We start from the raw sequence: 26,494 nt of genomic DNA, 5'->3' as shown, positions 1-26,494 counted from the left end.
AGCATTCAGATTCTTATTTAGTTACAAACTCTTCCCTTATCCAAAGACCTAACATAAATTTTTCTATGTTCCCCCACTTGGCTTGTAATGTTACACATTATATCTAAATTATATATCCATTTTGACTTTATCTTGGTATACAGTGTGACATGTTGGTCTATGCCTAGTTTCTGCCAAACTGCTTTCCAGTTTTCCCAGCAATTTTTTCAAATGTTGAGTTGTTCCTCCAAAAGCTTGTATCTTTGGGTTTGTCAAACACTAGGTTATTGTGGTCATTTACTACTGTATATTATGTACCTGATCTATTCTATTGACCAACCACTCTTTTATTCAGTACTAGATTGTTTTGATGATTACCACTTTGTAGTATAGTTTGAGATCTGATACCAGTAGGTTGCCTTCCTTCACTTTTTTTTTATTAATTCTCTTGCTATTCTTGACCTTTTGTTCTTCCAGATGAATTTTGTTATTATTTTTATAGCTCTATAAAATAATTCTTTGGTAATTTAATTGCCATGGCAATAAATAAGTAAATTAATTTAGGTAATGTCATTTTTATTATATTGATTTGGCCTGCCCATGAGCAATTAATATTTCTCCAATTGTTTAGATCTGTCTTTATTTGTGTGAAGTGTTTTTAATTGTATTCCTGTAAGTCCTGTGTGTGTGTGTGTGTGTGTGTATTTGCAGGTAGACTGCCAAATACTGTATTTTTTTCTTTCTGCAGTTATTTAAATGGAATTTCTTTCACTTCCTGCTGGGATTTGTTGGTAATACATAGAAATTCTGATGATATGTGTGGGTTTTCTTTATAGCCTGCAACTTTACTAAAGTTGTTAATTGTTTCACCTAGTTTTTTTGTTGATTCTCTCAAGTTCTCTAAATATACTATCATATCACCTGCAAAAGGTGATAGTTTTGTTTCCTCATTGACCACACTTGTTCCTTCAGTTTCTTTTTCTTGTCTTACAATAGTTATCATTTCTAATATAATATTGAGTAATAATGGTGATAATGGACATCCTAGCTTCACTTCTGGTCTTACTGGGAGAATTTCTAATTTATCCCTGTTACAGATAATACTTGCACTTGGTAAATTTTGGTAAAGCTCCATTTATTCTTATACTTTCTAGTGTTTTAATAAGAATGGTGGTGATATTTTGTTAAACTTTTTTTTTGCATCTGTTGATATAATTGTATAATTTTGTTGTTTTTGTTATTAATATGGTCAGTTAAGTTTATAGTTTTCCTGATATTGAATCAGCCCTGCATTGCTGGTATAAATCCAAGCTGGTCATCGTATATGATCCTTGTGATATATTGCTATAGTATCCTTGCTAGTATTTTATTTAAAAATTTTGCATCTAAGGAAATTGGACTGTAGTTTTCTTTCTCTGGTTTTGCTCTCCTTGGTTTATGTGTCAAAACATGTTTGTGTCACAGAAGGAATTGGGTAAGACTCCTTCTTTACCTATTTTTTTTTCAAATAGTTTATATAGTATTGGTATTAATTGTTCCTTACATGTTTGGTAGAATTCACTTGTAAATCCATCTGGTCCTGGGGATTTTTTCTTAGGGAATTCATTTATGACTTGTTCAATTTCTTTTTATAAGATAGGGTTATTTAAGTATTCTATTTCCTCTTCTGATAATCTAGGCAGTTTATATTTTTTAAATACTCTTTCATTTCACTTAGATTGTCAGTTTTACTGGCATGTAATTGGGTGAAATAGCACCTAATAATTACTTTAATTTCAACATCATTGGTGGTGAATTCACTCTTTTCATTTTTGAGACTGGTAATTTGATTCGCTTTGGTTTGGAGGGAAGGGAAACAGGGAACTGATTTCACTGGTTCCGGATCTTAGAGTGAGGAAACTCACGCTACCAAAATAGATTAGTTATTAGTTAGTTATAATTATTATTCGTTAGTTAGTACTTGCTCTTCTCTTTATAGTTCTGAAGAAGTTCCTGGGACACTGGGATATTAAGTGACTTGTAGGCTATATGTGATAGGCAGAAATTGAAACCAGGTTATCCTGAATATGAAGCAAGGTTGTTCTCCACACAGAGTTGTTGTGATGAAAGCTCTGAAGTGCTATAAAAAGGTGAGTTTTTTGGATTAGACCAAAAGGGTCTAACCATTGTATCAGCAGCTACTGCCACTAGGTGGCATGCTAGTAGGCTTGGATCAATTGTGATTGAAGAGGAATATAATGCATTGTATAATTAAATTCATGCAGCTTAAGCACATTTGCATTTTTATGATCCATATTTGTACCCCCCCCCACTATTGTAAGTCTTGTAATTGCTAGTATGGGGCAGGGATATTCATATTATTAAAATTTAGAAAACTCTGGACTAGTTTCTCTTTACTGCTATTATCCATAGTTTCCAGTAGTTCAATGTCCTCACTCTACCCATATGTATATACCCATATGTATATACCCATCCTACTTCTCTCTTTTCTTTCTCCTTTCCCACTCCTTTTCTTCATGGGAAAGTTGGGGGGGATTAGAGAACCAGTTGTCCTACATAATTTAGCAGAGGACAAAACATAATATAAATATTCCATGAGTGTGTATAATATAATGTGTATTATATATTATTTAATATATGATATGTAAATTCTGTATTAAATACACACACATATATCTGGAAAAGTATACAAACCAATGGTAGACGAGATAGGATTAGAGTGAGAGTTTGATTATGACCTTCATATGGATTCATAGATGACCATAGACATATATGTTACTCTGGCTGTAGCTCCCAGTTTACGTATTGAGTGAGGTGTCATGAAATCACACAACAGTAAGTCATTATAGCCTCTTTGTTCTGCAAGAAGGTCACATGTCTCTTTTTTCTCTCTTTATTGGATAGAAACATTCCCTTTTGCATGATCAAGGAAGTAAGTCCCTACTTTAAGTTCCTTTGAATCAATTCCCCACACACATATTTTCACTGTCCTTTTTATATGTCCCCCGGGAAAGTGGTTTAACTTAATACAGAGTATCTGAAATAGCCCCCTTGATCTTGAAAATGATAACTACGATGGCTTTTATGCCTTCATGGCTTGTCTAACTTAACAAAAGCAATTGAAGTAAGGGTCTGAAGCACGTTTCTAATATAATCTTTAATAGCCATCATATTCAAATAATTTAGGGGCTGAGTAGACCAAATTTCCCCCTAAAACTTGGAAACCTACCCTTAATTAGAGCAAGGATGAAAATCTGGCCTCACTTGGAGGTATTTGGCAGAAAAATCATTAGGCTGCCACTGATACTGCTTTATTAATATGCTATACGGTACTTTACTCAGAACCACTCTCCTCTGAGTAGCCATTGTTTCCAATAATTGCCAAGGAAATTCATTAGGCAGCACTGGCTCAATTCCAAAGAAAAGGGTAGAAACCAATTAAATGCTTAAAAGTTTTTAAGGATAAATTAGAAGGCGGATGTTAGAAACCCCCTCAGATCCAGCTAGAGGTGGATGACTGACTTTCATATAAGCTCTCTGGCTAAGATTTCTGTTCTTATCCTAAGTCTCTAGGATATATGCTACATCTCTGCATCAGCTACACCAGTTAGCCCTGCCTGTGGGCTAAGAGCAGTCAGAATGATGGCTTATCTGTTCACTTACCCTTAAAGAAGACCTGGTTGGAATATGAAAAACTTGAGGCAAATTCTATATATTGATCACCTTCAGCAAGTTTTGATTCCAAACCTCCAAAGGAAAAAAAAATTCATTTGGAGCCCCTTTGGCCAGCCCCAGGTTAGGGTCAGGTTCCATCTGATGCAGGGAAAGCTTAGAAAGAAAGGAACAAATATGCAACTAATCTCAAAAGTCTTCCTTGTGCAAGTTCCAATTTGCTCACTGTGATATGTTTTCATCTCCCTCATGGAGACCCAGAATTACATGAGCAATTAAGTTTCACCGGGCCATAAGTTGTCCTATACCTTTAAAAGTATTGAGTGGGAGTGGAAATTATACATTAGTACAGTGCTTATGAAGTCTTAGCAGAAAAGTCTATCAGAGTCAGTAAACATTTAAGCTCCAATTATGTGCCAGGAACTATGCTAAGCACTGAGGATGCAAACAAAGGCATAAGATAGTCCTGCCATCAAGGAGCTTACATTCTAATTGGAGGGGGGGAACAACATGTAAAAAGAAGCCAAAAAGATGCAAGGAGTGGGGAGGTTACCTGGGTAGGGGCACGATGAAGTCCTACAGTTGGATTGGCAAATGACATGAGAATGTGAGAGGTTTCAGAGTTGATTTCATCTTGAAGAATGAGTTTCTGGAGATCATGAAGTCCAGGAAAGTATCCAGGTAGCAAATGATAAGGTGAATTCTCTGGGTGCCCTCCTTAAATGGTGGAGAATCTTAGAGGAGTTCCCAGATATCCACACCCCCACCCAAACCCTTGCAGTCAGAGGAAGGGAGGGGCCTCCAGGGACAGAGGTTGCTGAGGAAATATAAGTTTCCAAGTTGATTTTGTTTTGCAGAATGATGAGAAAATCTGTTTTGATGAAGGCATGGGACTCTTAGCTTTGAGGGTGGGAAGCAAAGAGCCAGGTATCCTACTGTATGACAACTAGCTACTGATTATCAGGGATGCCATTAGCCTCTGGATCCGCGAGCCTGCTTGGCAAATAACTGTGGCTATGATTAGAGATGCACATTTAGGTTTTCTTAGTTTAAGAATTGATGATAAGGAGTTATGCCTGGCTGAGAGAAGGCAGAATATAGATGACTTCAGGTGAAAGGAGCAACTGGTTTTGGGGAACCTCTCTGGAATACAGTAAAATAAAATAATTGTATGATTTCTTTCCTTACAGCAGTACATCTGTTTGGCCTGACTTGGCAATTGCAGCCAGTTGAAGGACAGCTCTACGAAAATGGAGTTAGCAAGGGAAACCGAGGGACTGAATCAATGGATGCTACCTACCCACCAATCGGGGGAAAGGTTTCTGATAAAACAGAGAAAAAAGGTACTTGGCTGAAGATGAGTAAATTATTATGAATGGCTTTCCTCACAGTTTGGTTCTTCAGAAGGAGGACTGAATGAGGAAAGGATCAAGATGTTAATGTGTCTTATATAATAGAGCTTTCCTCTGGTGCCTTGGGTAGAAGCAGAATGAATTTTCCGAAAGCATAGGCTCTTTTAAAAACAGAGAAGTCTTGACACAGTGGAGGTTTCAACACACTTAAGATTTCATTTCCCACCTAACAATCCTGAAGCAAAGTTGGGATTGAGATCAATTTATTATGTCTGAGTACAGAAAGTGAGAGTTCTGGTTGGTCTATATAACACTTGACATTTCAGAATATGTAGAAATGCCTTCTGCTCATCAAATGGTTGGGAGGGTGCAGAATTGGTTCTATAATAGTTGGGAAACATGACCTCAAGGCCACCTGAAGAGGAATGACTTTTGAAGGGTAACTAATATCACCTGGGAACTCCCTGACTCATTTTCTACACGTCATGTCATAAGATTAGCAACCATAAGCTTTTCATTCCTTTTGAATAATCTGTTTTCACCTGCAAGCTTTGAAAAAAAGCCGAGAGATTTTTCTTTAGTGTGACTTTTCTTTTAATGAGATTATGGTAATTTTCATTCTCCAGGTTGCATTTGGAGAATTTGTTGCCATTTGACTGAATTTAGTTGAACAAATATTTATCAAGCACATACTTTATGCCCAGCACCATGCTAGATGCCATGAGGAATGTTCAGAAAAGCCAGAAGTCTGGTTCTTGTCCTCAGAAAACTTCCAAGGCAAAGCTAGACCTAATATTCTTGTTTAAAAGTTTTTAGAAACAGACCATTTCAGTTACCAGTTAGACTAGTCAGACTACTTGACTTTCTCTTTTGTGTCATATTTTGATTTGTTCTCATGACTTTGCTTTGGTTCAATGATTCAGTAAAACTGAACACTCAGGATTCAACACGGTAGGTTTGTTGGCCCTGCTTTGGAGTATTACTTACTGCCTCACCTGTTTCATTAGGGTCCAACAAAACTGTGCTGACCTGTCTCAGCAGTGTCATCATCACTCCTGGGACAGCCTGAAGAGACCACTGGTGTCAGAGCAGGCAGGCCAGCAGGTGGAACAGAATTCACCTAACCTTTGTACGGAGGCCTCTTTTCCATCTCACATCCTCTCTTGTTGGTGTTCTGTTTCTGGGAGGGACCCAAATAGAGGGTGTTACGTCAATGTGGAGAAACCTACAGGAGGACCAGCTGCCATTTTGATATTGTTTCTCTCAATCCCATCGGTTTTGTGACTTTTGAAGGCTGTCAGGAGAGGTAGAAGGTCATAAGCTCATAGTTACCAACATACCTTTGTGCCTATTTTCACATACAGATTTTTGGATTCTTTCCAGTGAGCCGAATACAATTGGAAAATTGCAAAAAAGACTGTAAAAGGAAAGCCCTGGAGGCTTTCAATGACAGTGAATTTTTAAGACAAACTTTATCACCCCATATTTTTATATAACATGACAAGTTACACAAATGTGCAAAAAAAATGTTTGTCCAATTACAACAGCAGAAAGACCAAAGCAATTTCAGTTAAATATTTTATGAAGAAAAATCACTGCGGTTTTATATCATACATGCCAAGTTTTAGCTTGAAGTAACCTTTTATGGAAGCATGGACATAGCCTGAACCATAATTATACTTTTGAGGGTCCTACTCTATCACATTTTTACTACATATTACTTGTCAAGTGCAAAAATCTTGTTATAATATGTAGACAGAGCTGAATCTTGGGGAAAATCTTAAGTACTGTCACGACCATTTTCAATGAAATAACAGTGTTTTCATATCTTTTTGTGGTTTCTGGGCACTGTTCACTCCAGTGATATAAGCCAAACCCCCTTTTTTATGTTATCCACTGCATATTATAAATTGGATCAGGGAAATGTACAATGACAGAGCCGCTCAGCTTGGCCTCGTGGATAAAGAATGGGCCTTGGAGCCCAAAAGACGGGTCTAAGATCTGCCTGTGCCATGTGCTGAATGTGTGACCCTGAACAAATCACTTAAACTCTCAGTTCTTTAGGCAGCTTCCTAAGATACTGAATCACAGAGAAGGTATCAAGTCTGAATGGGTAGCCAAACACTCTGCCCCTGGAAATTCCCTATGTTAGCGAAATCACAGGTCCAGCATTTCCCTGTCTCTATCATTGTGTGGGAAAACTGACCAACAATTACTGTATAGTACTTTGTCCATCCTACTACCTTCTCTGTAGAAGATTAAGCCAGAAAGTATAAGAAACTGCTTTGGGATTTATTATTAAGCCTCAAAGTTTCCACATAGGAAATACATAAACTGAGCTATATATTCTTGAAGTCTTCTCAGGCTCTAAGACTCAAAAGATTTTGGTTCTTGAAAACTTAGTTTGAAATTGACACCTTCTCATCAAATTCTTGACTTGTTATACTTTAGAAACTTGCCATCTCCAGCATTTGGGCTCTATTTCATAGCACATTGAGCACCTTAAAATGTTTATCATCGCCTTGCTTGGCAGACTGATGGATAAGAGACTTTTTATAAAAATCTGTCAATCAAATTCTGTTGAGATTGGATTCTAATTAACAGTCATTATCCATATCTTTTTTTCAGTGCAACATAGAAGAATAATTTTCTCTCTACTTAGTTTTCCAAATGAAACAAAAATGGATATTTGATTGCAAACATTCATTTTGTTAAAAAAAAATACAAAACCTTAGCATTGTGGTATAATATAAAAAACAATCCCTGGATTTGAAATTAAAGGATGTTGCTTCAAATCCTGACTCTACCAATTATAACCTTGGAAACCTGGATAAGTCACTTCTCTCTCAGCCTATGCTGAGTTTACTCCTATGCAAAATGGATGGTATGGACTAGATGGCAGCTAAGGTCCCTTCCAGCCCTAAATCTATGATTCTGTGTTCCCTTGAATATGAAAAGAAAAGAGTCAGTCCTGCAATCTTCCTCCCCTTCCCTGAAATCTGGCCAGTAGGGCATGTGACCAACTCTGAACTCTGACTTATGGCCGCAATTTCATTGTGGGTGCTCCTCACTTTATACTGTGGGTTGGTCCATTTTCTCTAAATGTAATCATATGTTCAGTGCAGTATTCAGAGGAACACTGGAGTGAATCCTATTGTGATGTAAATATAGTTAACTTATACCAGTTTTTAAAATTTTGGATTTTTGCATGTTAGAGGTTCTTGATCCAAATGATAGTCTATATTTGTTTATTTTTTAACTTGTCATGTTTTCCCATCTATCATCATTTATATCAAGTCTCAGAGGTCAAAAGGGCCAATAGGAGGTGTAAATATCCCATTTTGGCAGATTAAGAAATAGAGCTACAGAGAGGGTAAAGGATTTTCCAAAGGTCACACAGCTGGTTGTTGGCAGAAGTGAGCCAAAAGCATAGTTTCCTGACTAACCTCTACATTTTTAATAACAACTCAGATGGCCTTCCTTGTGTGTGTGTGTGTGTGTGTGTGTGTGTGTGTGTGTGTGTGTGTGTCGGGGGGCAGTTCTTAAGCTTTCTGTTTTTGAGGCTTGTTTTCAAGTATAGGATTCTGCTTTGGATAAGGGATTTAGTACACAGGAAAGTACATACCAAAGAGATAATAATAACAACAATAACAACACATGTGGCACTTTAAGCTTTGTATAGCACTGCATGTATGTTGTCTCATTTGATAGTCACAAGAACCCTGTGAAGCAGGCAATGTTACTGGCATTTTCCAGATGAGGAAACTGAAGCTGAGAAAGGTTGAGTGATTTTCCCTGGGTTCGAGGCAAGATTTGAACTTGAGTATTCCTGACTCTAAGTCCAGCAACTCTGTCTACTCTCCCATCTACCAACTTTGTTACCCTTTTTTCACCCGTCTTCTAGTAAGCTTGATTTTCACAGTTGGGAGCCAGGCCATGAAAGTGCCCCTTCTAAACAACACAGGGGCCCTTGTGTGAGCAGCCAAGCAAGAGTCTTGGCATTGGGTGCTAGCCCTGGTTGGCAGAGGTGAATACTGACACCAGTTTCCTTCTTAAGTGCTTTCTTAGTTATTATCCTCATAACAAAGGTTAAGCCAAAGCAGAATATGTCTGATTTATGCTTCCTGCCTGCGCAGTTTGAGTACATTCTAGAGCTGTGTTGTAGACAATGAAGCAGCTTAGAGCACCTGTGCTCTAAGCCTGGTAGGAGATGAATACCAACACTGCTAACTCTAATGCCCACCATGCCATGATGAGTAAGCTAGAGAAGCATAGGCCAAGTGCTATGTGAGGTCTTGGGGGGGGAAGGCCCCCGGGAGGGGACAGTCAAGGCAATGAAACACTTATCTTGATAGAGTCTAAACTACAAATAGTGGCTGGAGAGTATCAGTTTTAATCTGGGGTATACTACAGCCAATTAGTAGCAGCTCATAAGAGCCAACTGTCAAATTGTCACTGAGCATTTACACCTCAGAAATCTGCAAATGCTACAAATCAGGATTTGATATGTTATTTATTATTGTTGGGACTTAAGAAAATGATGGAGAAAATGTTGATAATACAGATTAAACTTGAAAGTGTGCAATCCAGATATTTTTTCCAGGACAGCTGATTGTTGAACATTTACTAGCACTTTCCTGCTTTTAATGCTCGATTTGCTTCAAATAGCACATACATTTGCTTTCCCTGCCCAGTCCAGTGGACAAAGGTTGGTTTCTTTGGCCCAACCTAAAGTGAAAGAATCCAGGTTGGCTGGTCAGGGGAAAGCTAGAACACAAGAGCCCAAAAGGGAAACCAGCTGGATAGTTGAACCCACTCAGCAGGCAGAATCAAACCAGTCCTAAGTTTTAGTAACTTTTTCTTAAAGACTACTTGAGCCTAATACATTGTGGGAAAGTTGGGAATAATTCATATGAGCACAGCAAACTATGTAAATAAAATAGTGAAATATACTAACAGACAGTGATGGTGGAAGTTAACATGATTATTTTTAAAGATTGATGGCAAATGGCAGGAAATGTTTCCTCCAATGCTGTGTGTGTGTGTGTGTGTGTGTGTGTGTGTGTGTGTGTATGTATGTATGTTTTCCTAACACAAGATTAGAGCAGGTCCAGTTAGAGTGTAGCAGCTTGTTTCTGGCTATATTAAATCACTTTATCAATATACTTCAGTTTTAACAAAAGCTTTTCTAAAGCACGTTATAGATATGCCTTCTAAAATAGATTTATGGAAAGAGCTCACGATGCTGAAAGATAAACTTGGTTATAGCATAAAAAATTGATGTGAAACGTTCCTGATCATATATGTTTAATGTTTCACTAGTTTCGTTTTCTTCCTCTTCTTTTATTTTTCCAAATGAACACACACAGTCAGTGGACTGATAGGAAACATCATAGTGGGTTAGATTTAGGGTGTAATATCTTGAGCAGACTGCCAAGGGAGAACCTGGCCATGTTAGGTGACACCATTATTAAATGTTAGACATCTAAATTTCTCTTAAGACACCATTTTAATCCTGAAATGCATTACTATAGCCCAATAAGTTACTAGTTAGTAGAATATAAGCTCCTTGAGGAGAGGAATTGTTTTTACCTTTCTTGGCATCCCCAGCCCCTAGTACAGTGACTGGCACAGAATAAGTGCTTATTAAATGCTTTTTGGTTGAACTTTTTTTGCGCATGTTTTCAGCCTTCATCACCTCTTGGTGCAATAACTTTCAGGAGTTGACTCCATTGTGAAATGACATTTCCTTTTATTTATCATAACATTAGAACTCTCTGGCTTCATGTGATTCCCTCTATCATTTGTTTAGCAAGTTAGTGCTTACGCAAGTGTTGATGTTGATGCTATTCTAGATTGTAGTTATATCCCCCCTCTGCCTCCGTGTTTTCATCCTTGTACAACTACTGCCTTTCCCTTGACCACAACTTCATCATGGTATGAGGACCAGACCTGCTCACTATAGCATAGATGCAAATACTATCCTTCCAGCTCCAGAGATTCAAGTCTTTGGGAGCCACTGCCTTGGTCAATTTCACAGTGAGGGTTGAACCCAGGTGAAGCTGTCAAGAATGTCATTCCAGGGCTTTACCAAAGCCCTGGAATTTAGTGCAATGCTTCTGAAGGTGGAGGATAATCCAAGCCAAGATGGCAAAATAAATGTGGATGAATCACTGGTACCAGAGGGAGGATTTCTACCTGAGGGTTTTGAAAGGACTCAAGTATGAATTGGCTAAAATGGCTAATATGATATTACGAATGACCATTATGGTAGAGGACTGGCAGATTACATATGTGAACCATCACAAATGTAAAGGTTACTCAGAGGTCACAGGAAATTATAGACAGAATAGGCTAACTTCAATACCAGGCAAACATAGTAGAGTTTGCAATAAAGGATGAGATCACATAATACTAAAAACAACCTACTAGAGGGAAAGCAGCATAGTCTGTGTGAGGGAAAATCATCAGAGGATATAAGCATTCTAATGGAGCTCAAGGATCATCTGGCTCAACTTTTGCCTAAACTAAGATTTGCACCAGGGATTCCTCCAGCCTTTCCTGAAAGATAGTGAAAGGGAACTCATCTCAAAAATATCCCATTTTGCTATGGAATAGATGATCTATTAGGAAGTTTTCCCCCCATATTTCAAATCTAAATAAGCGTCTTTGTAATTTCTACCCATTTCTCCTAATTCTTTTCTCTATGTCTAAATATAATCTTCTTTCATGTGACAGACTTTAAAATACATGGAGTATTTATCATACCTTCTTTACTTCCTCCCAAATTTTCTCTTCTCTAGGCTAGACATCTACAATTCCTTCAACTAATTTTCATTTTTCTTGATCCCAAGGTTCTTTACTATCCTGATTACCCTACTCTGAATATCTGCTAGATTATCAGTGTTCTTCCAAAAGCATATAGCCCAAAACTGAATACAGTGCTGCAAAAGTGGTCTTGCCAGAGCAGAGGACAGCAAGATTGTCAACCTCCCTAGGCCTGAACAACAGGCTTCTCACTGTCACTTAAGACTGTACCTAAACCAGAATCCCTCTACATTATACCCAGAAAGTAGTTCTAGGCTCTTTACTCAAAGTTCTACTTTGGAATAATTTTATTATTTGCCTTTACATCAAATCCAAATTGATAAATTCTAGAATTTTTCTGGTAATCTAAGTCAAACTTACTGGCTAAATATTTTCTTATTCCATTCTTGTCCCTTTTGAAAAGCTGTGTTCTTCTGTTGATCAGTATTTCTCTAATTTTCCACAATCTTTCAAAGATCACTGCCAGTGCTTTAGTTATCACTTTTTTCAGTACCCTAGATGACCTGGACTCATCAAGGGCTACTCAATGCTCTTTTTCAGTCTTATTACTTATCTTTGATATCACCTCCCTATCAGCCATATTTGATCTATCTGGAGCAAAATGAGAGTTGAGCAGCCCTGCCTTCTCTCTGTCCCCTACTCGCTGAGTAGTGCTCTTATCCTTTCTTTGGAACTTTTGAATAGGCTGTGTTAAAGCTAAGCTGGTTGTAGAATTCCCTGCACTATCCACATTCATCTCAATAGACAACTCTCCTTTTCAGAGGAATTATTTCACTTTGTGTCTTTAGAATCCGAGTTTTTCCTGTGGAAATTTATAGTCCATGAGATCCTGCCTGTCTTTCTGAGACCGTTGAAATAACTGTTTTCTCAAAATATAGGGAGATTATTTCTCTTTCTTTTTCCAGGGTGACTCTATCAGACTATTCCCAGCTTTCTTCTCTTTTTCTATCATGAATTTTAAGCTCACTTGGTTTTCAAGTTCTCAAACAGTTCCTTTTTCTTGGTGTCAATCCCCAGATGCCCCTCATTAGTTCCTCCATCTTTTGAAGGATAGAATTATCATTGAGGCAAGTATAGAAATTCAATTACTAGATTTTAAAGAGGGGGAGGGAGGGAAGGAGAGAGAAAGATCTAGTAGATACCTGAATAATTCAAGTCAGTTATCTGGCCTCTGGGCCAGACTTAGGTTCTCTTTCCTGAGCTCCTCCTCATCTTTTTCTTCTTTCTGTCCAGGTGGTCTTTAATATGTTCCAGTGACAATTGTACTACTTTTTTCTACTTCTCATTGTCACCAAAATTCTATCCACTATCAAACCCTTCCATCTACTTCCTAGATTTTATCATATGTGTATATTTTATCAGTATACAATGGTGCTCCTCCATCATCATTCCTTTTACATATCCCATTTCATTTGAATAAAGTATCTCCTCCATGAGTTACATTCTAGTCCTGAGTGTCATCCAATCAAGTATGTCCCTTACATCTGAGGTCAAATTTTCCCTTTTACTTTTCTCATTAGGAAACTAGCTTATACATTGACCCTGTATTTGTTTTAATATATTTAATATTTAATATATTAATTTTAATATAATATTTGTTTTAATATATTTAATATATTATTTATTATATATTATTAAAAGGCTCAGCTTTCTAGGATGATGCTATTTAACAGTAGAGTTTGACAGGATTGATTGTTTCAAGGAAATCTAATAATCAACATATAGAAATTTTTCTACAAAGATAATTGGCATCTTATTGTGTAAGTCCTTAGACTTCCAATCATGAGATACTTAAGATTAGGGCCTTTAATTTTAATGTTACTAAATGTTTTATACCAAAAGAACTATGAAATCCAAAAACTTATTAGTGAACAGGGCAGTTATCACAATGAGACTTAAAGAAACCCTTAACATAAGGAGACAGATATACTTTCAGAGAATAAAAATGCTTTGAATACAAAATGCTATTGAGAATAAACTCCTTAACTAGGACTGAGGTTTGTGAGAGGCCTTGTACAATGGTAGCTGAGCTACTACACTGAAATTAGAAAACAGTGGACATTGTTCATAAGATCTAGTATGAAAATCACTCTTCAAGATTTCTGTGTAGCCACCTGTTATCTGTACCAGTAAGGGACAGATCCACAAATAAGGAAATCCACAGATACACAGGTAATCTCTCCCAATTTGTATCAGTTGGTAGATGCCAACACGTAGTAACATTGTCTGATTTTCTGTTTCTTTCATTCGAATTTTCATCAAGTCCCAACAACTATCTGCATGGCAACTGGCATGCACTTTAATATTTTCATCTACTCTTAGATGGAATGAGTAGAAGGTAAAAATCTAAATAATCCACAGAGTATATTGTTTATCCCTGAATCATTGAGAATTGAGTTTATATCATACTTGCACATTTAGGAAAATGACATACAATTAAAGACATTACCTAGGGCTACGTCAATAGTAAAGTAGGCTTTTGCTGCCTTCTTTTGATCTCTGTGAACACCGAGGGGATACTTGTTTTGACCTAGCATCCTTGTTTGGACACCAATCATTTGATAGGAAAATAGCAAAGATGTACTTTAAAAATGATGCTTAAACCTTTAAACAACAAACTAGGTTAGCTTCCACTAAAATAAACCACTGAGTCAAATAGGATGTGTCTTTTAAAGTCCGTTGTCACTAGAATAGCCTACAGTGAAACTTGAATTATGTTCAGAGAATGCAATGCCTTGAAAATGCATGTTTGTATATCTTCACTTAATCTTTCCCTAAAGTAAGTAAGTACCTCCTCAGCTTGGGTTAATTTTATGGAATTTCAAATGTGTTTAAAGACCATCCAAAATGCTTAGATGCAAGACTGTGTCCTTGACCTTATAGTTATTGCAATAAAACCTTATAATTAAAGCTTTAATTACCATGTGCCACTATCTTCAGGCCCGCCTCCCCTCCCAACTCCTAAGTTCTATTGTGCTTTACTTAGCCTAAGGTAATCACTGGAAAGAATCATTAAGCTTCCAGACATTTAGAGAACTTGACATCGAGTCAGGCAATTTCAAAGAACATTTTAAGTTGGAAAAAAGCAGGTGTGTAAACATGCAACCACAACCTACTCAACATCAACAGTTATTTGCTCTGTGTGGGACACTTTGGGACACTTTGCTTGGCACAGAGAGGGTTTGAAAATTCAGATAAGATATAGTCTTCACCTTCATGAAGCTTTTATTGTAGTAGGGCAGGTCGACACAAACACACATACACACCTAGCAATCAATAAGTACTTATTAAGCACTTACTATGTGCCAGGCACTATCATGCAAAACAGTGTATTTCAAGTGTCTAAGAAAGAAGCAAGCTGAGCACTGTCCAAGGTCTGAGAGGGGAAAGATAAGTCCTTGAGTTTGGGGAAGGAAAAACAGAGAGTAGCAGAGAACTTCAAGAGAAAAAACTGGACCTTAAAATATAGATAGAATTGCAAAAAATGGAATGGGGGGCAGGAACCCCCTAGTAATAAGGAATGGTCAGAGCAAAAGCAGAGACAAGAGAGTCCAAGATACATATGGGATGTAATGAGCAGCCTATTTGACTAGGACATGGGGTACATGGAGAGAACTGATGTGAAAAAAGGCTGGAAACATCATGTGGTGCCAGACTGCAGAAGGGCTTGAATGCTTGATTAAGAAGTTTGAGCTTTTATTTACAATGCAGCACTTTTTTCACCTATTACTACAACTAAAAAAGTCAATCTCAGGTACATCAATTTGTCAAACCATTTTCGTGCTTTCTCATCTTTATAAAATGTTCATGAGAATAATCCATGCATATCAAGACACCCTTGATGAAAATATGAGAAATGAATAGGCAAGTTTTTTGAAAGAGATCTTCTACAGCTAATCATGTCTCTGCAGTTACGTAGCTGACTGAAAAGTACAGAAACTGTAAGATCCTCCTGTTTATATTGTTTGTTGATTATTTTTTAAAGCATTTGATTTGTTACAGCAGAATTCAGCCATAAAAGCTTTCCTATAACTAGTGTATACTTTGTATATGTTAAGGTATTCTAAAATTCCCTGATAGGTAGTTCTGTTTTCACTGACTACATATGAATGTCAGGCAAGGCATAAATCGGGCAATGTGTGCTTGCCAGAAGTATTTGCCATTTTCATGGAGAAAATTGAAGAGAGCTTGCTTAATGCTAAAGAGGCTCTCCAGATGCTCCTCTGGTGCACTTCAGTTACCAATGGCTTTGCCCCCATGGAGCTTTCAGTCTAGTTGAGGGGAGGGGAGATGTATGCAATACTTAAAAAATGACTGTCATACAAAACAGTGTTCTAGAGTCCCCGGAAGGGACCTTTGAGGCTATCTAGCCCACTCCCTTCATTTTGCATTTGTGGAAACTGAGGCCCAAAGATGTTAAGTGATTTGCTCAGTCACATAGGTAATAAATGGTAGAACCAGGACTTGAATTCAATTACTTCCACACTAAATACAATTGGGCCTGGAGTTAAATCTAGACTCAAACACTTAGTAACTGTGTGACCCAGAGCAAGTCCATTAACTGCTGTTTGAAGTTTAAAATGGTGGTAATAACATCACCTACCTGACAGCATTTTGTAGGGAGTCAAATGAGATATTTGTAAAGTGCTTAGCACAGTGCCTGGCATGTAGCAGGCACTATACAAACACTTATTTTCCTCTCCCCTACTGTATGATGCTGTTTTCTAGTTGATCATCACTCAAGAGAATTTAACCTAACAACCTACATAAGGAAAACCAAGTGGATGAATAATGTGTCTCTTTCCTGGAATATGATATGAGCTTATCCATCAGTATATGTAGCTTAGACAAGCACTGAAGATGTACACTGAATGGGGCCTAGAGTTAAATTAGGGAGATGACTTGGATTTGGAAAATTGTACAATTCTGTCAATATCCCCAAGCTTCTGACTGCAATAAACAAATAAAAGTTCTTCTTAGCACCAGTATTCTTCCTTATGTTGACACTATGTTACTGTCAACCTTGAAATATCATGGTCTCTATAGAATCAAAATTACAGGCTGTTCATAGTGAAATGGAGAGCATATTGCCAATGATGATTTGTGTTCAGGAAGCTGCAGAAATAATTGAGAGATGTATGAAGGGAAAAGGATGTGGGCTATAGCAACACTGAGGGATAACACGTTAACAGCCTGAGTGCTGCGCTTTTAACTGCAAAATGGCAAAAAATTAGACGAAGGATAGGTCTTCTTTTGAAGCCATTGATAAAAGTTGTCTAGGATGAGAAGTTATGAATGAGTTGGGATCTGTTCTGTTGGAGAGATGCTACCCTCCATCTCGATGATTAAAGTGTTTCAATAAAGGAGAGATATTGAATAAATAATGGTTTAAATTGAACATAATCACTTTTGTGTATTTAATACGCAATAATAATTACATATACACAGTATATATAAAATAATAATAAGCACTTTCAACAGTATTAGTAATTGCACTCCAGAAAACACTCAGACCTTGCTGTTGAGAAGCTTTTGTTTTGTATATGGAGCTTCTGAAGGCGAGGACCATCAACAAGTCAAGACATCAAATATTTTTTGAGTTTCTACTAAGTGCCGGGCATTGTTCTAAGTGCAGGGAATAGAAAGAAAAACAAAAGATGGTCTGACCAGCTTACAGCCTAACGGTGAGAGACAACATGCAAACAACAACACATGTATATACAAGATGTGGACAGGATCGGCACTCTAGCTTTGACTACAGAGTAGTAATTGAGCCACTTCCTCTTCACTTTCCACCCTCCAACTTTGTCTACTTGCTGGGGCTTTCCTTGGCCTGTGTGGTGGTTGTTATCCGTCCTTCATTCTCTAAGAATGCCAATGACATCAGAAGGGTGATGTCTTGACTTGCAAGTGAATTGGATTTAAGTGAGGCAGGGTTCTGTGAAGTCATCAACCTCACTCTCTCCTCCAGAGTCATCAGAGTCCAATGGCAAGACATAGGTCAGGACAACTGGCGATGATCCCTGGCCTGTGTTATGACATATGAGAAAAGTTGGTGTAGACCTCTGTGAAACCATGACCAGAGGCTCTCAATGCTTTGGTATCTACTTACCCAGGAGAAAAAAAAGACTCCTTCTGAGGAGCAACAAAAGCACTGATGAAAAGACAATAGAAATTTGAATATTCTATAACTACATCCTCGTTAGTTTACAAAGAAAAGATCAGATGCCAGGTTAAAGGGAAGTAAAATGTTTCCACTTGTCTGAATTTTTTTCATAAAATTACCTTTTTAGAGGATTTGTTTTGTACATAATTTCTTTCCATTTCAATTTTTCCCCCATTGAGTAACACTGTGGAAAAAAATGAAATAAGAAATGCATTCAAACTCACAACCGTCCAATTTATAAGCTAATTGAGAAAATGATAGAAAAAGGCCTTTGGAAGATGATTTAATAGCATAGCTTCTTAGGAGGCTGTCTCCATTCTGATGCGTGCAGTGCTGAAGTGAAAAGGGCCCAGGAGGCATGCCCCCTCCCAGTGCTGCTGTACAAATGTCTCTGCTCTCATATAGTCCAGAGAATTCTTCAGAGAACTGTCACTAGTAACATCTCATTTTAATTTCTTTCTTTAGTTGACATGAATAGAATGCATTGTCTGTCCATATCTTGACACACCTGCCTTGTCCATAAATAGATAATTTATTGGTAAAGGGCAAGTACTGACTTCTAAAACATTTTTGGTGACATGGATCCCTTTGGCAACCTGGTGAATCCACTCCCCTCAGAATAGTACTCTGTTATCTGTATTCATAATTGAATAAAACAATGAATTTCAGCTAGAGGTTAGTGAAAATAAAGATGGCATTTTTTCCCATCTGAGTCCACAGGCTCCCTGAAATCTATCTGCAGACTCATTAGAGGTCTATAGGGCCCAAGTTAAGAACATGGGACTGAAATTTGTTTCTGTAGAATGACTTGGGGTCAATGGACCCTTACTGATGATGGTGAACAGGTTCTCCCGTACCCACTCCTCTTGGAGAGTTTCTTTGGGCATCTTTTAACTTGGTGAACTTTATTTTTCAGTTGACAAATTAGACAGTACATGAGAATAGAAAGCATTAATGCCAGAGACAAGAGTCCCTCAAATAAGCTGTTATGCTGATTTGCTTATTTACTTGATAGTGACTGTCTTTATTAAAAAAAACTCTAAACACCTCAAAGCAATGTTTGTGGTACCTAGATTTATAAATTGTATTTATCTTCACGATTTTGTTCCTCATTTTCTAAAGCCCTGAGTATATTGAGAATAGAAAGTAATGCTCTCAGGTCACAACTGCTATTTCTGTCCCACATGGAAAAAGTAGCTTCTAGTGAAAAATAACAGCCTTATCTTATAGGTTTAAACATATTCAACTGAACATTTCTTTACCTCAAAGGGCGGGTGTTATTCTAAATGCCAATTCCACAAAGTTATGAGTCCTGTCATACATAATTATGTTCAAAATTGCATTTGAAATCTATTATTAACATTGTTAACAGGGGACATTGTTAAAATAGTTATTACTTTTGGCCTTAACACGGAAAGCAATAATGTCAGTATTTCAGTGAGTTAAAAGCTACAGGGCAGCAGCCTCTGCATAAAGCCACTGCAGGTATGGTTCTTAATGGGTTGTTAATTTTATAGTGAGTGAACATAAAGGAAAGAGATTTTTTAAAACTACCATAGGTGTAGAAATTGCAGAAACGCAAAATCTCACCATTGGGAGGGGCCTTTGTGGCCAACTAGTCCCCATTTGTGCCTGACCAAGAACCACGTTTACAGCGAATGGTCATCCAGATTTTGCTTGAGGGCTGCTAGGGAAGAGCAGCCCATTTCCTTAGCCCATTTCACCTTGAAATAACTCTAATTGGTAGGAAGCTTTTGCTTACCTTGACTCTAAGCCAGCCTCTCTGAGATTCCCACCCACGGCTTCTAGTTCTGCCCTTTGGACCCAGTAAAGCAAATCTAATCCTTCTTGAACATGACAGCCTACTTGGAGAGAACTACAGTATCACCTCTTCCTCCCCCCACCCCCAAGTCTCATCTTCTTCAAGCTCAACATACCCAATTCTTTAAATAATTCCTCATGTGCCTTTCAGTATCCTGGGTGCTCTCCTCTTAATAGTCTATGATTTATCAATGTCAACCCTACAATGTGGCTCCCAGAACTAACCACACTGTTGCTAGATCTGAGCTGACCAAAGTCAGAATAAAATAGGACTTTGGCTTCCCTTATGTGATCATTTGTTTTGCATGACTTCATATTTGTATTTTTTTTATTTCTTGACTTGTCAATGGGTGAGGGAGTAGAGGGGAAAGGAGAGAATCAGAACTGAAAATAAAATAAAATTGAATTTAAAAAAAGATACATGCCCTTTTTTGGTAACAAACTACAAATTACAAATATAAAGCCTTCTGCACCACTGGTAGCAATCACTCATTTGTTTTACTCAGTCATTCTTTGCAAATGTACTTTTTGCTAATTTATATGTTCGTTTAGATATTTCTGCTGTGTCAAAACAAAATTCATCAATTTCCTATTAGTCACTTTTGTTCTAGCCTTTCTAATGCAAATATTATTCTCCTCCATGGAGAAAAGAAGGAAAACAAACTGAGTGTCTGTCTTCTCTGAGTTCTGTTATCAGCATTTCATCTCCAGCAATGATCCTATCATTTCTTTGGACTTTTTCCCAAATTTCACTTAAACAAAAACCCTTTTTTTATGGTTGTCCTCAGTATTCTTCGACAGCCTTTGGTTATGCTGATCTTTAGCACTCCTAATATTATTCTTTGAGCAACATGTCATACTTTTGGGTGTTCATTTGCACTTTCCTGCCTTTGTTTCCATGTTCTGTCCGGATCTTTTGTAATTGGGGTTGGTTGGTTAATTCTGTATGTATCTGCATTAGCCTCTTGAGAGTTTAGAGATTTTTTTCCCTTCTAGTACCATTATTAATGAGTACCCATTGGTGTGCTTTTCACATTGATTATCCAGGTGATATCAGTTAGACAGCCAGATTTAATGAGCTTTTGGAAAGAAATATTAACTAAGGGGGTATAGGAAGTATGGTTCATATAAATATCCCCTAAAACATTCCCACAAATGCATACAGAATTGAGAGTAAGAGAGAAGTCTCCCAAGCTTAGAGAACTCACATAACAAAGAGAGAACTCAAAGTACTTGTTGTTCTAAGTCCTTTCCTCCCTGCCTGGGGTTTCTCATGAAGTTCACCTAGGTGTGGTGCAGTTTTCTACTGGCCTCCTAGTGGAGTCCTCAAGCTGCCTTTCTTAATGTGTCTGGTTTGTCCTCAGCCCCCAGTGTAGCCACACTGTCACCTGTTCCTGGGAGACTTCTAGGTCACTCATGGGAAGTCCAAAATCTTCTGACCTTCCAAAGTTCATAGTGTCATCCACTCATCAAGAAAGTAGAGTGGGGAAAGAAATAGAGGCTCTTTTATCCTCCCTCCATCTTCCATAAGCAATTTCCTCTCAGGAACTTGGTTGGGCTACTCCTTCCTTTGGGCTCCCCGAATCTAGAATATTTGGATTGTAAATTGGTTTATTATTTTGTAAAAGAACCCAAAGGATATGACTAAGTCCCCTCAACCAATCCTAATACACTTCCTCTGTAGTAGTATTTCATTTCATCCAATGTCTTTAACTCTACCCATATTGATTGAGGACTTTTCACACCTAATTTAATGCTTTTCATTGATCAGTTTAATAGAGGTGCTCCCACTGATTGAAGTAGTTACTTTAAGTGAGATGGAAGTATTGATTCAGTGGACACCCTACCCCCAACTCTTACATAGAGATTCCAAGAGGCAAATGGTATATCCCTTCCAGGCACTGAGGACAACCTGAAAAAGGCACAGAGGCTCATGATGTATTATTGCATATGAGAAACATCAAGTAGACTTTTTTTTTCCTAGAACATGGGATTGGAAAGAGGAATGATACACAGTAAATCTACTTTAAATGTCTAAGAAAGGACTTTTTGTTTTTAATGTTTGAGGCAATGTGCTTTGTGACCCTGGGAGTGACCTAATCAGACGTGGACTTTTGCAATATTATTAGGTATATTAATAAGCTAGATTACTGGCCTAATTCTAATAAAAAGAAATTGAATAGGGAACCAGAAAAGGTGATCTGCATCTATAAGTCTACATTTCTAAATGTAATAGGTTCCATAGAATTAGCTTTGTAAGTGCAAGGTGGGAGAAATATGAAATTTCCTGTGGGGAACAAAAGATTCTGTGAATCTATTGTAATTTTACTTTGTAACTCTTTATTTTCTTGTTGTTTCTTTAAACTAGTGTTTCAGAAGGGACGAGCTATAGACACAGGAGAAGTTGACATTGGAGCACAAGTCATGCAGACCATCCCACCTGGCTTATTCTGGCGTTTTCAGATCATGATTCATCATCCAATCTATCTGAAATTTAACATTTCTTTAGCCAAGGACTCTTTGTTGGGAATTTATGGAAGAAGAAACATTCCACCTACCCATACCCAGGTAATTTGATAGTATTGATGGTTTCTTTGATGCATTATATGAGGCCAGGCTGAACAGTTCATGGCAGGTGACTTATAAAGTAACTGAGAGTCAAGAATGAAATAGATGACAAAAAAGTAGACATGAACAAACTTTCTGAATGCTCACCTAACACACTAATGAAAAATAAATTCACGAACAATATTCTCCAAGCAGATTCAGAAGAAGCAGCATGGGGAACTATCCTAGGAACTCCAGTCCTGATTCAAAAGGTTTAGCAGTTGGAGCTGTGGCCCTGAGCCCAATGTGGAAATGCCTAATGTGACTCCCATTCCAAAAGCCATCCCATGTCAGGACACCATCTTTGTCTGATTAACTCTCCTAGTTTAGAAAGCCATAGAGAGATGGGCTTCTTATTGTTGATGATTTTGTATATGGAGGGGTCAGAAATTGGTGGGCTGTTGGTTTTGCCCAAGGTGTAAAAATTCCTTTTTACACAATTATCTACTTCCTTATTTTTTAACGTTCTTAGTTCCTTATATCTCTCGTTTTCCTTCATCCCTCACAGACCCTCTTTAGGACCCTACTAAGAAGAGCAGGGAGAATGAGGAAGCTGGGACTTAGAGCGATCACCAGGCTGGATGTTTTTTCTTCACAGTAGATCTGCCAGAAATCTGCCAGGGACTAAGGCTCTGTTCCTCAACTCAGACCAGAAAGGGCCTGGGAAATGTAGCTCAAGTGAAACATTTGTATTCTGAAAGAAAGAAGCATGTGTCATGTGGTTGCCTTATTTGCTTTAAATAACTGCAAGACCTGCCACTAACTCATTGTGCAGCCTCAAGCTAATCATTTCTTCTCTCTGATCCTCAGTTGCTTCATCTGTCAAATGAGGGGGTTGGACTAAAAGTCTCATAGTCTAAGCTCTCCTCCTAAAGCCAGATTTGTGATTCCATTGGTATAGGCAACATCTGCTGGGGCCCTCGCTTCTCCCAATGCAAGTTGGTGCCTCTCCTGCAAAGGTCTAGACCAGGGTTGAGGAACCTGTGGCCTTGAGGCCACATGGTCCTCTAGGTCCTCAAGTGCATCCCTTTGACTGAATCTAAACTTTATGAAACAAATCTCCTTAATAAAAGAATTTGTTTGTAAAACTTGCACTCAGTCAAAAGGTCATACCCAAGGACCTAGAAGACCATGTGTCCTCAAGACCACAGGTTCCCCACTTGTGGCCTAGAAAGTGGCCTGGGGTGCTGCTGCAAAGAGGAGGGACTGCCCGAGTTGGAGGCGGGGCTTAATCCTGACTGCCTGGCTCCCAGGCAAAGCTCATCCCACTGCTCCATTCACCTTCTCTGGAGCAAATGAGTACAAAATAGGAAATCTGGGTATCCTTGTTTATTGAAATCTGTTGTTTTTTATTATGAAACATTTTTAGTGACTCATTTATGTTTTCCATTGTCTCTGCAGTTTGATTTTGTAAAACTGATGGATGGAAAACAGCTCCAGAAACAGGATCCCAAGAACTCTGAGGATTCACAGCATAGTCCAAGGAACCTGATCTTAACCTCCCTGCAGGAGACAGGTTTCATCGAGTACATGGATCAAGGAGCTTGGTACCTGGCATTCTACAATGATGGAAAAAAGATGGAGCAAGTGTTTGTATTAACTACAGCAATTGGTAAGATAAATACACACAAGTATAGATATAGATATAGATATGCACATAAAGTCTCTAGAAAGGCATTATTTTAGTAGCATATTAATATCATTTATATACAGTAGTCATTCTACCTTGAAATCAGAATGGATCGATTTTGAGAGATCGTTGTATTTACTGTTGTTTAGAAACACTCATCATGCATCTTTTCTTTGGAGACTCTCAGTAGGAGTGACTAACTAGAAAATATTGATTCTGGAGCTGTACTAATAACAAGGTCATTAAATTTAAATGTGACCTTGTTACTACCTTGCTCAAGAAGCTACAGTGGCTCCCTACTGCCTCTTGGATAAATATACTCTCATCTGTCATTTAAATCCCTTTATAATCTGGCTACAAAATGTCTTCATAGAATAATATCATATTATTCCCCATCACACTCTGCATTCTAAATAAACTGGCCAATATATTATTCCCCACATACGACATTATATCCCCATGCCTGGAATGCTCCTCCCATCTTCTACCTCTTAACATTCCTACTTCCACTCAAAAGCCACCTCCTACATGAGGCCTTTCCTGATCTTCTCCCCCCCCGCCCCATGCTCCCACCCCAGTTATTAATGATTGCCCCCTTTTCAAGATTCCTTTGTTTCATTCATATATGTGTGAGTGTATTTCACATTTCCTTTTCTGTGCCTATGTCATATCCCGCTTCCCCCCGCCCCCAGTAGAATATAAACTCCCTGAAAGTAAGGACTTTTTTCTTTGTATCCAAAGTGCTTGGCACAGTGCCTACCATGTGCTTTACCAAATGCTTGAATTACATTGGAATGTGTTTTTAAATAATTGGTTCAAATATCATTTTAAATTAATATAAGTGTAGTTTTGCAGATTTTTTTAAGAAGAATTTAGTCTAGACCCATTTAAGCCCCAACAGAGTTTAATACAAGGAATTAGGATAGTACTTTTAAGGATGTTGTGAGCTATTCAAGGTTCTGTTGTTGTTGAAAAATAAAAACAGGAAGATTTTTTCATGACTTGAAAAGAATCTAAATTGTTCTTTTTTACTGTGTTTAAAACTTTTAAATTCAATCTACAACTCCATATACTCAGGTGTGTCACCTGACTTAGTGATGCCACAATAGGTTTTTTTTTTTTAATGAATTCATTTACCATGACCCTTTATAAGACTATACCAGAGCTCTTTAGGAACTTAAGGCAAAGGAATCACAGACACTATGTTTTATTATATGAATTGTCTTGAAACACCAGTCTTAAAATGATACATTACAGGGGTCTTCTTTACTCTGTGACTCTGATCACTTTATCCTTTCCTTAGCTCATTCAACCAAATGTTTAGCAAACTGGGCTGACTGTGAATGGCTAGACCATCTGCTTTTCCTAATGATTCTGTTCTATTTTTTCCATAATATTGAAGAACTTAAACCAGGAAAAAATGACATTTTAGCCATCACATTATCAGAGTTGCTCATAAAGCAATAAGAAAGGCAATAAAAATGTACTAATGAACTTTTTTCCTAGAGGAAAACTCCACTGACTTCACATCTTTGAAAGACAAATACATATTTGCTAAATTAGAAGACAAGAAAAAAGAATATTTCATGTTTTTCCTCTGCTCTGCCATCTTCCTGGATTCAATAGAGAAGTTCCCAGTGGAAGAGGCTCTAATTCTCTTCCTGTCTGATCATGCAAACACATGATGAGAGACCAGAGTTTCTCCTAGGAAATCCGAGAAATGGGAAAACTTTCAAGTATTGGTGAAGTTATAGTGCTCTCCTTTGTCACCTCCCTCCCCCATATTCCCACCTCTTTCCCATACTTGACTTGTTGTATATCACTGCAACGTGACCACAGTTTAGGCTCAATACATGCTTCCGTCTGCCATCTTGAAATTAAATGGTATCTGGTGAAAGTTTTCAAATAGCTATTTCTTTTACCATTTTGGATGGATTTCAGAAGTCAGAGACAGGTTACGGAACTAGGTGTTCTCTATAAACTTTAAGTTTACAGCATCAATACTTAGGTAGTTTGAGGGGGGAGGTAATAATTGGATACAAAATAGAGCTTTCAGAACGTTTTAATTAACTGCGCTAATTCCAAAAGATGTAATAAGATAAAAAGATGTAACGCTTACTAACTGCTCTTCACCCCAGCCTCCCACTAATAACTAACTGTCTTCTATAAATAGCATCTTAGTCAAAGTAAGCTAGGACTAATGATAGCAAGTCTTGAAGGTATCCAAGACAGATTAGGCCTAGTTTATTTGTCCTTTGAAATATGTCTATACTAACAGAAGTGAGAGGCAAATCAGAAATATCATTGGACAAAGTTTGTTGACTATACCTCCTCTTATTGCTTAGCACTCTTCCGTCCACTGCCCCCAAGTCTACCTAGTGCCCTCACACTGTGTACATCTCTCTCTCTCTCTCTCTCTCTCTCTCTCTCTCTCTCTCT

At 37.8% G+C, this 26,494-nt stretch overlaps 1 protein-coding gene across 1 annotated transcript in view; it reads left to right on the top strand.

Moving 5' to 3' along the window:
* Window positions 1-26,494, top strand: part of TENM1 (teneurin transmembrane protein 1) — a 540,368-nt gene that overhangs the window by 284,232 nt on the left and 229,642 nt on the right. Inside the window, exons 5-7 of the mRNA XM_027838584.1 lie at window positions 4,842-4,994; window positions 22,187-22,386; window positions 23,827-24,037. Coding sequence (XP_027694385.1) covers window positions 4,842-4,994; window positions 22,187-22,386; window positions 23,827-24,037 — 564 coding nt within the window. The remainder of the gene's footprint in view (window positions 1-4,841; window positions 4,995-22,186; window positions 22,387-23,826; window positions 24,038-26,494) is intronic.

This window comes from Vombatus ursinus, unplaced genomic scaffold (assembly GCF_900497805.2).
Source record: "Vombatus ursinus unplaced genomic scaffold, bare-nosed wombat genome assembly UNPS02004596.1, whole genome shotgun sequence".
NCBI classification, from domain to species: domain Eukaryota; kingdom Metazoa; phylum Chordata; class Mammalia; order Diprotodontia; family Vombatidae; genus Vombatus; species Vombatus ursinus.
Note: the sequence above shows the minus strand (reverse complement) of the source record. Positions and strands in the feature narration are given on the sequence as shown.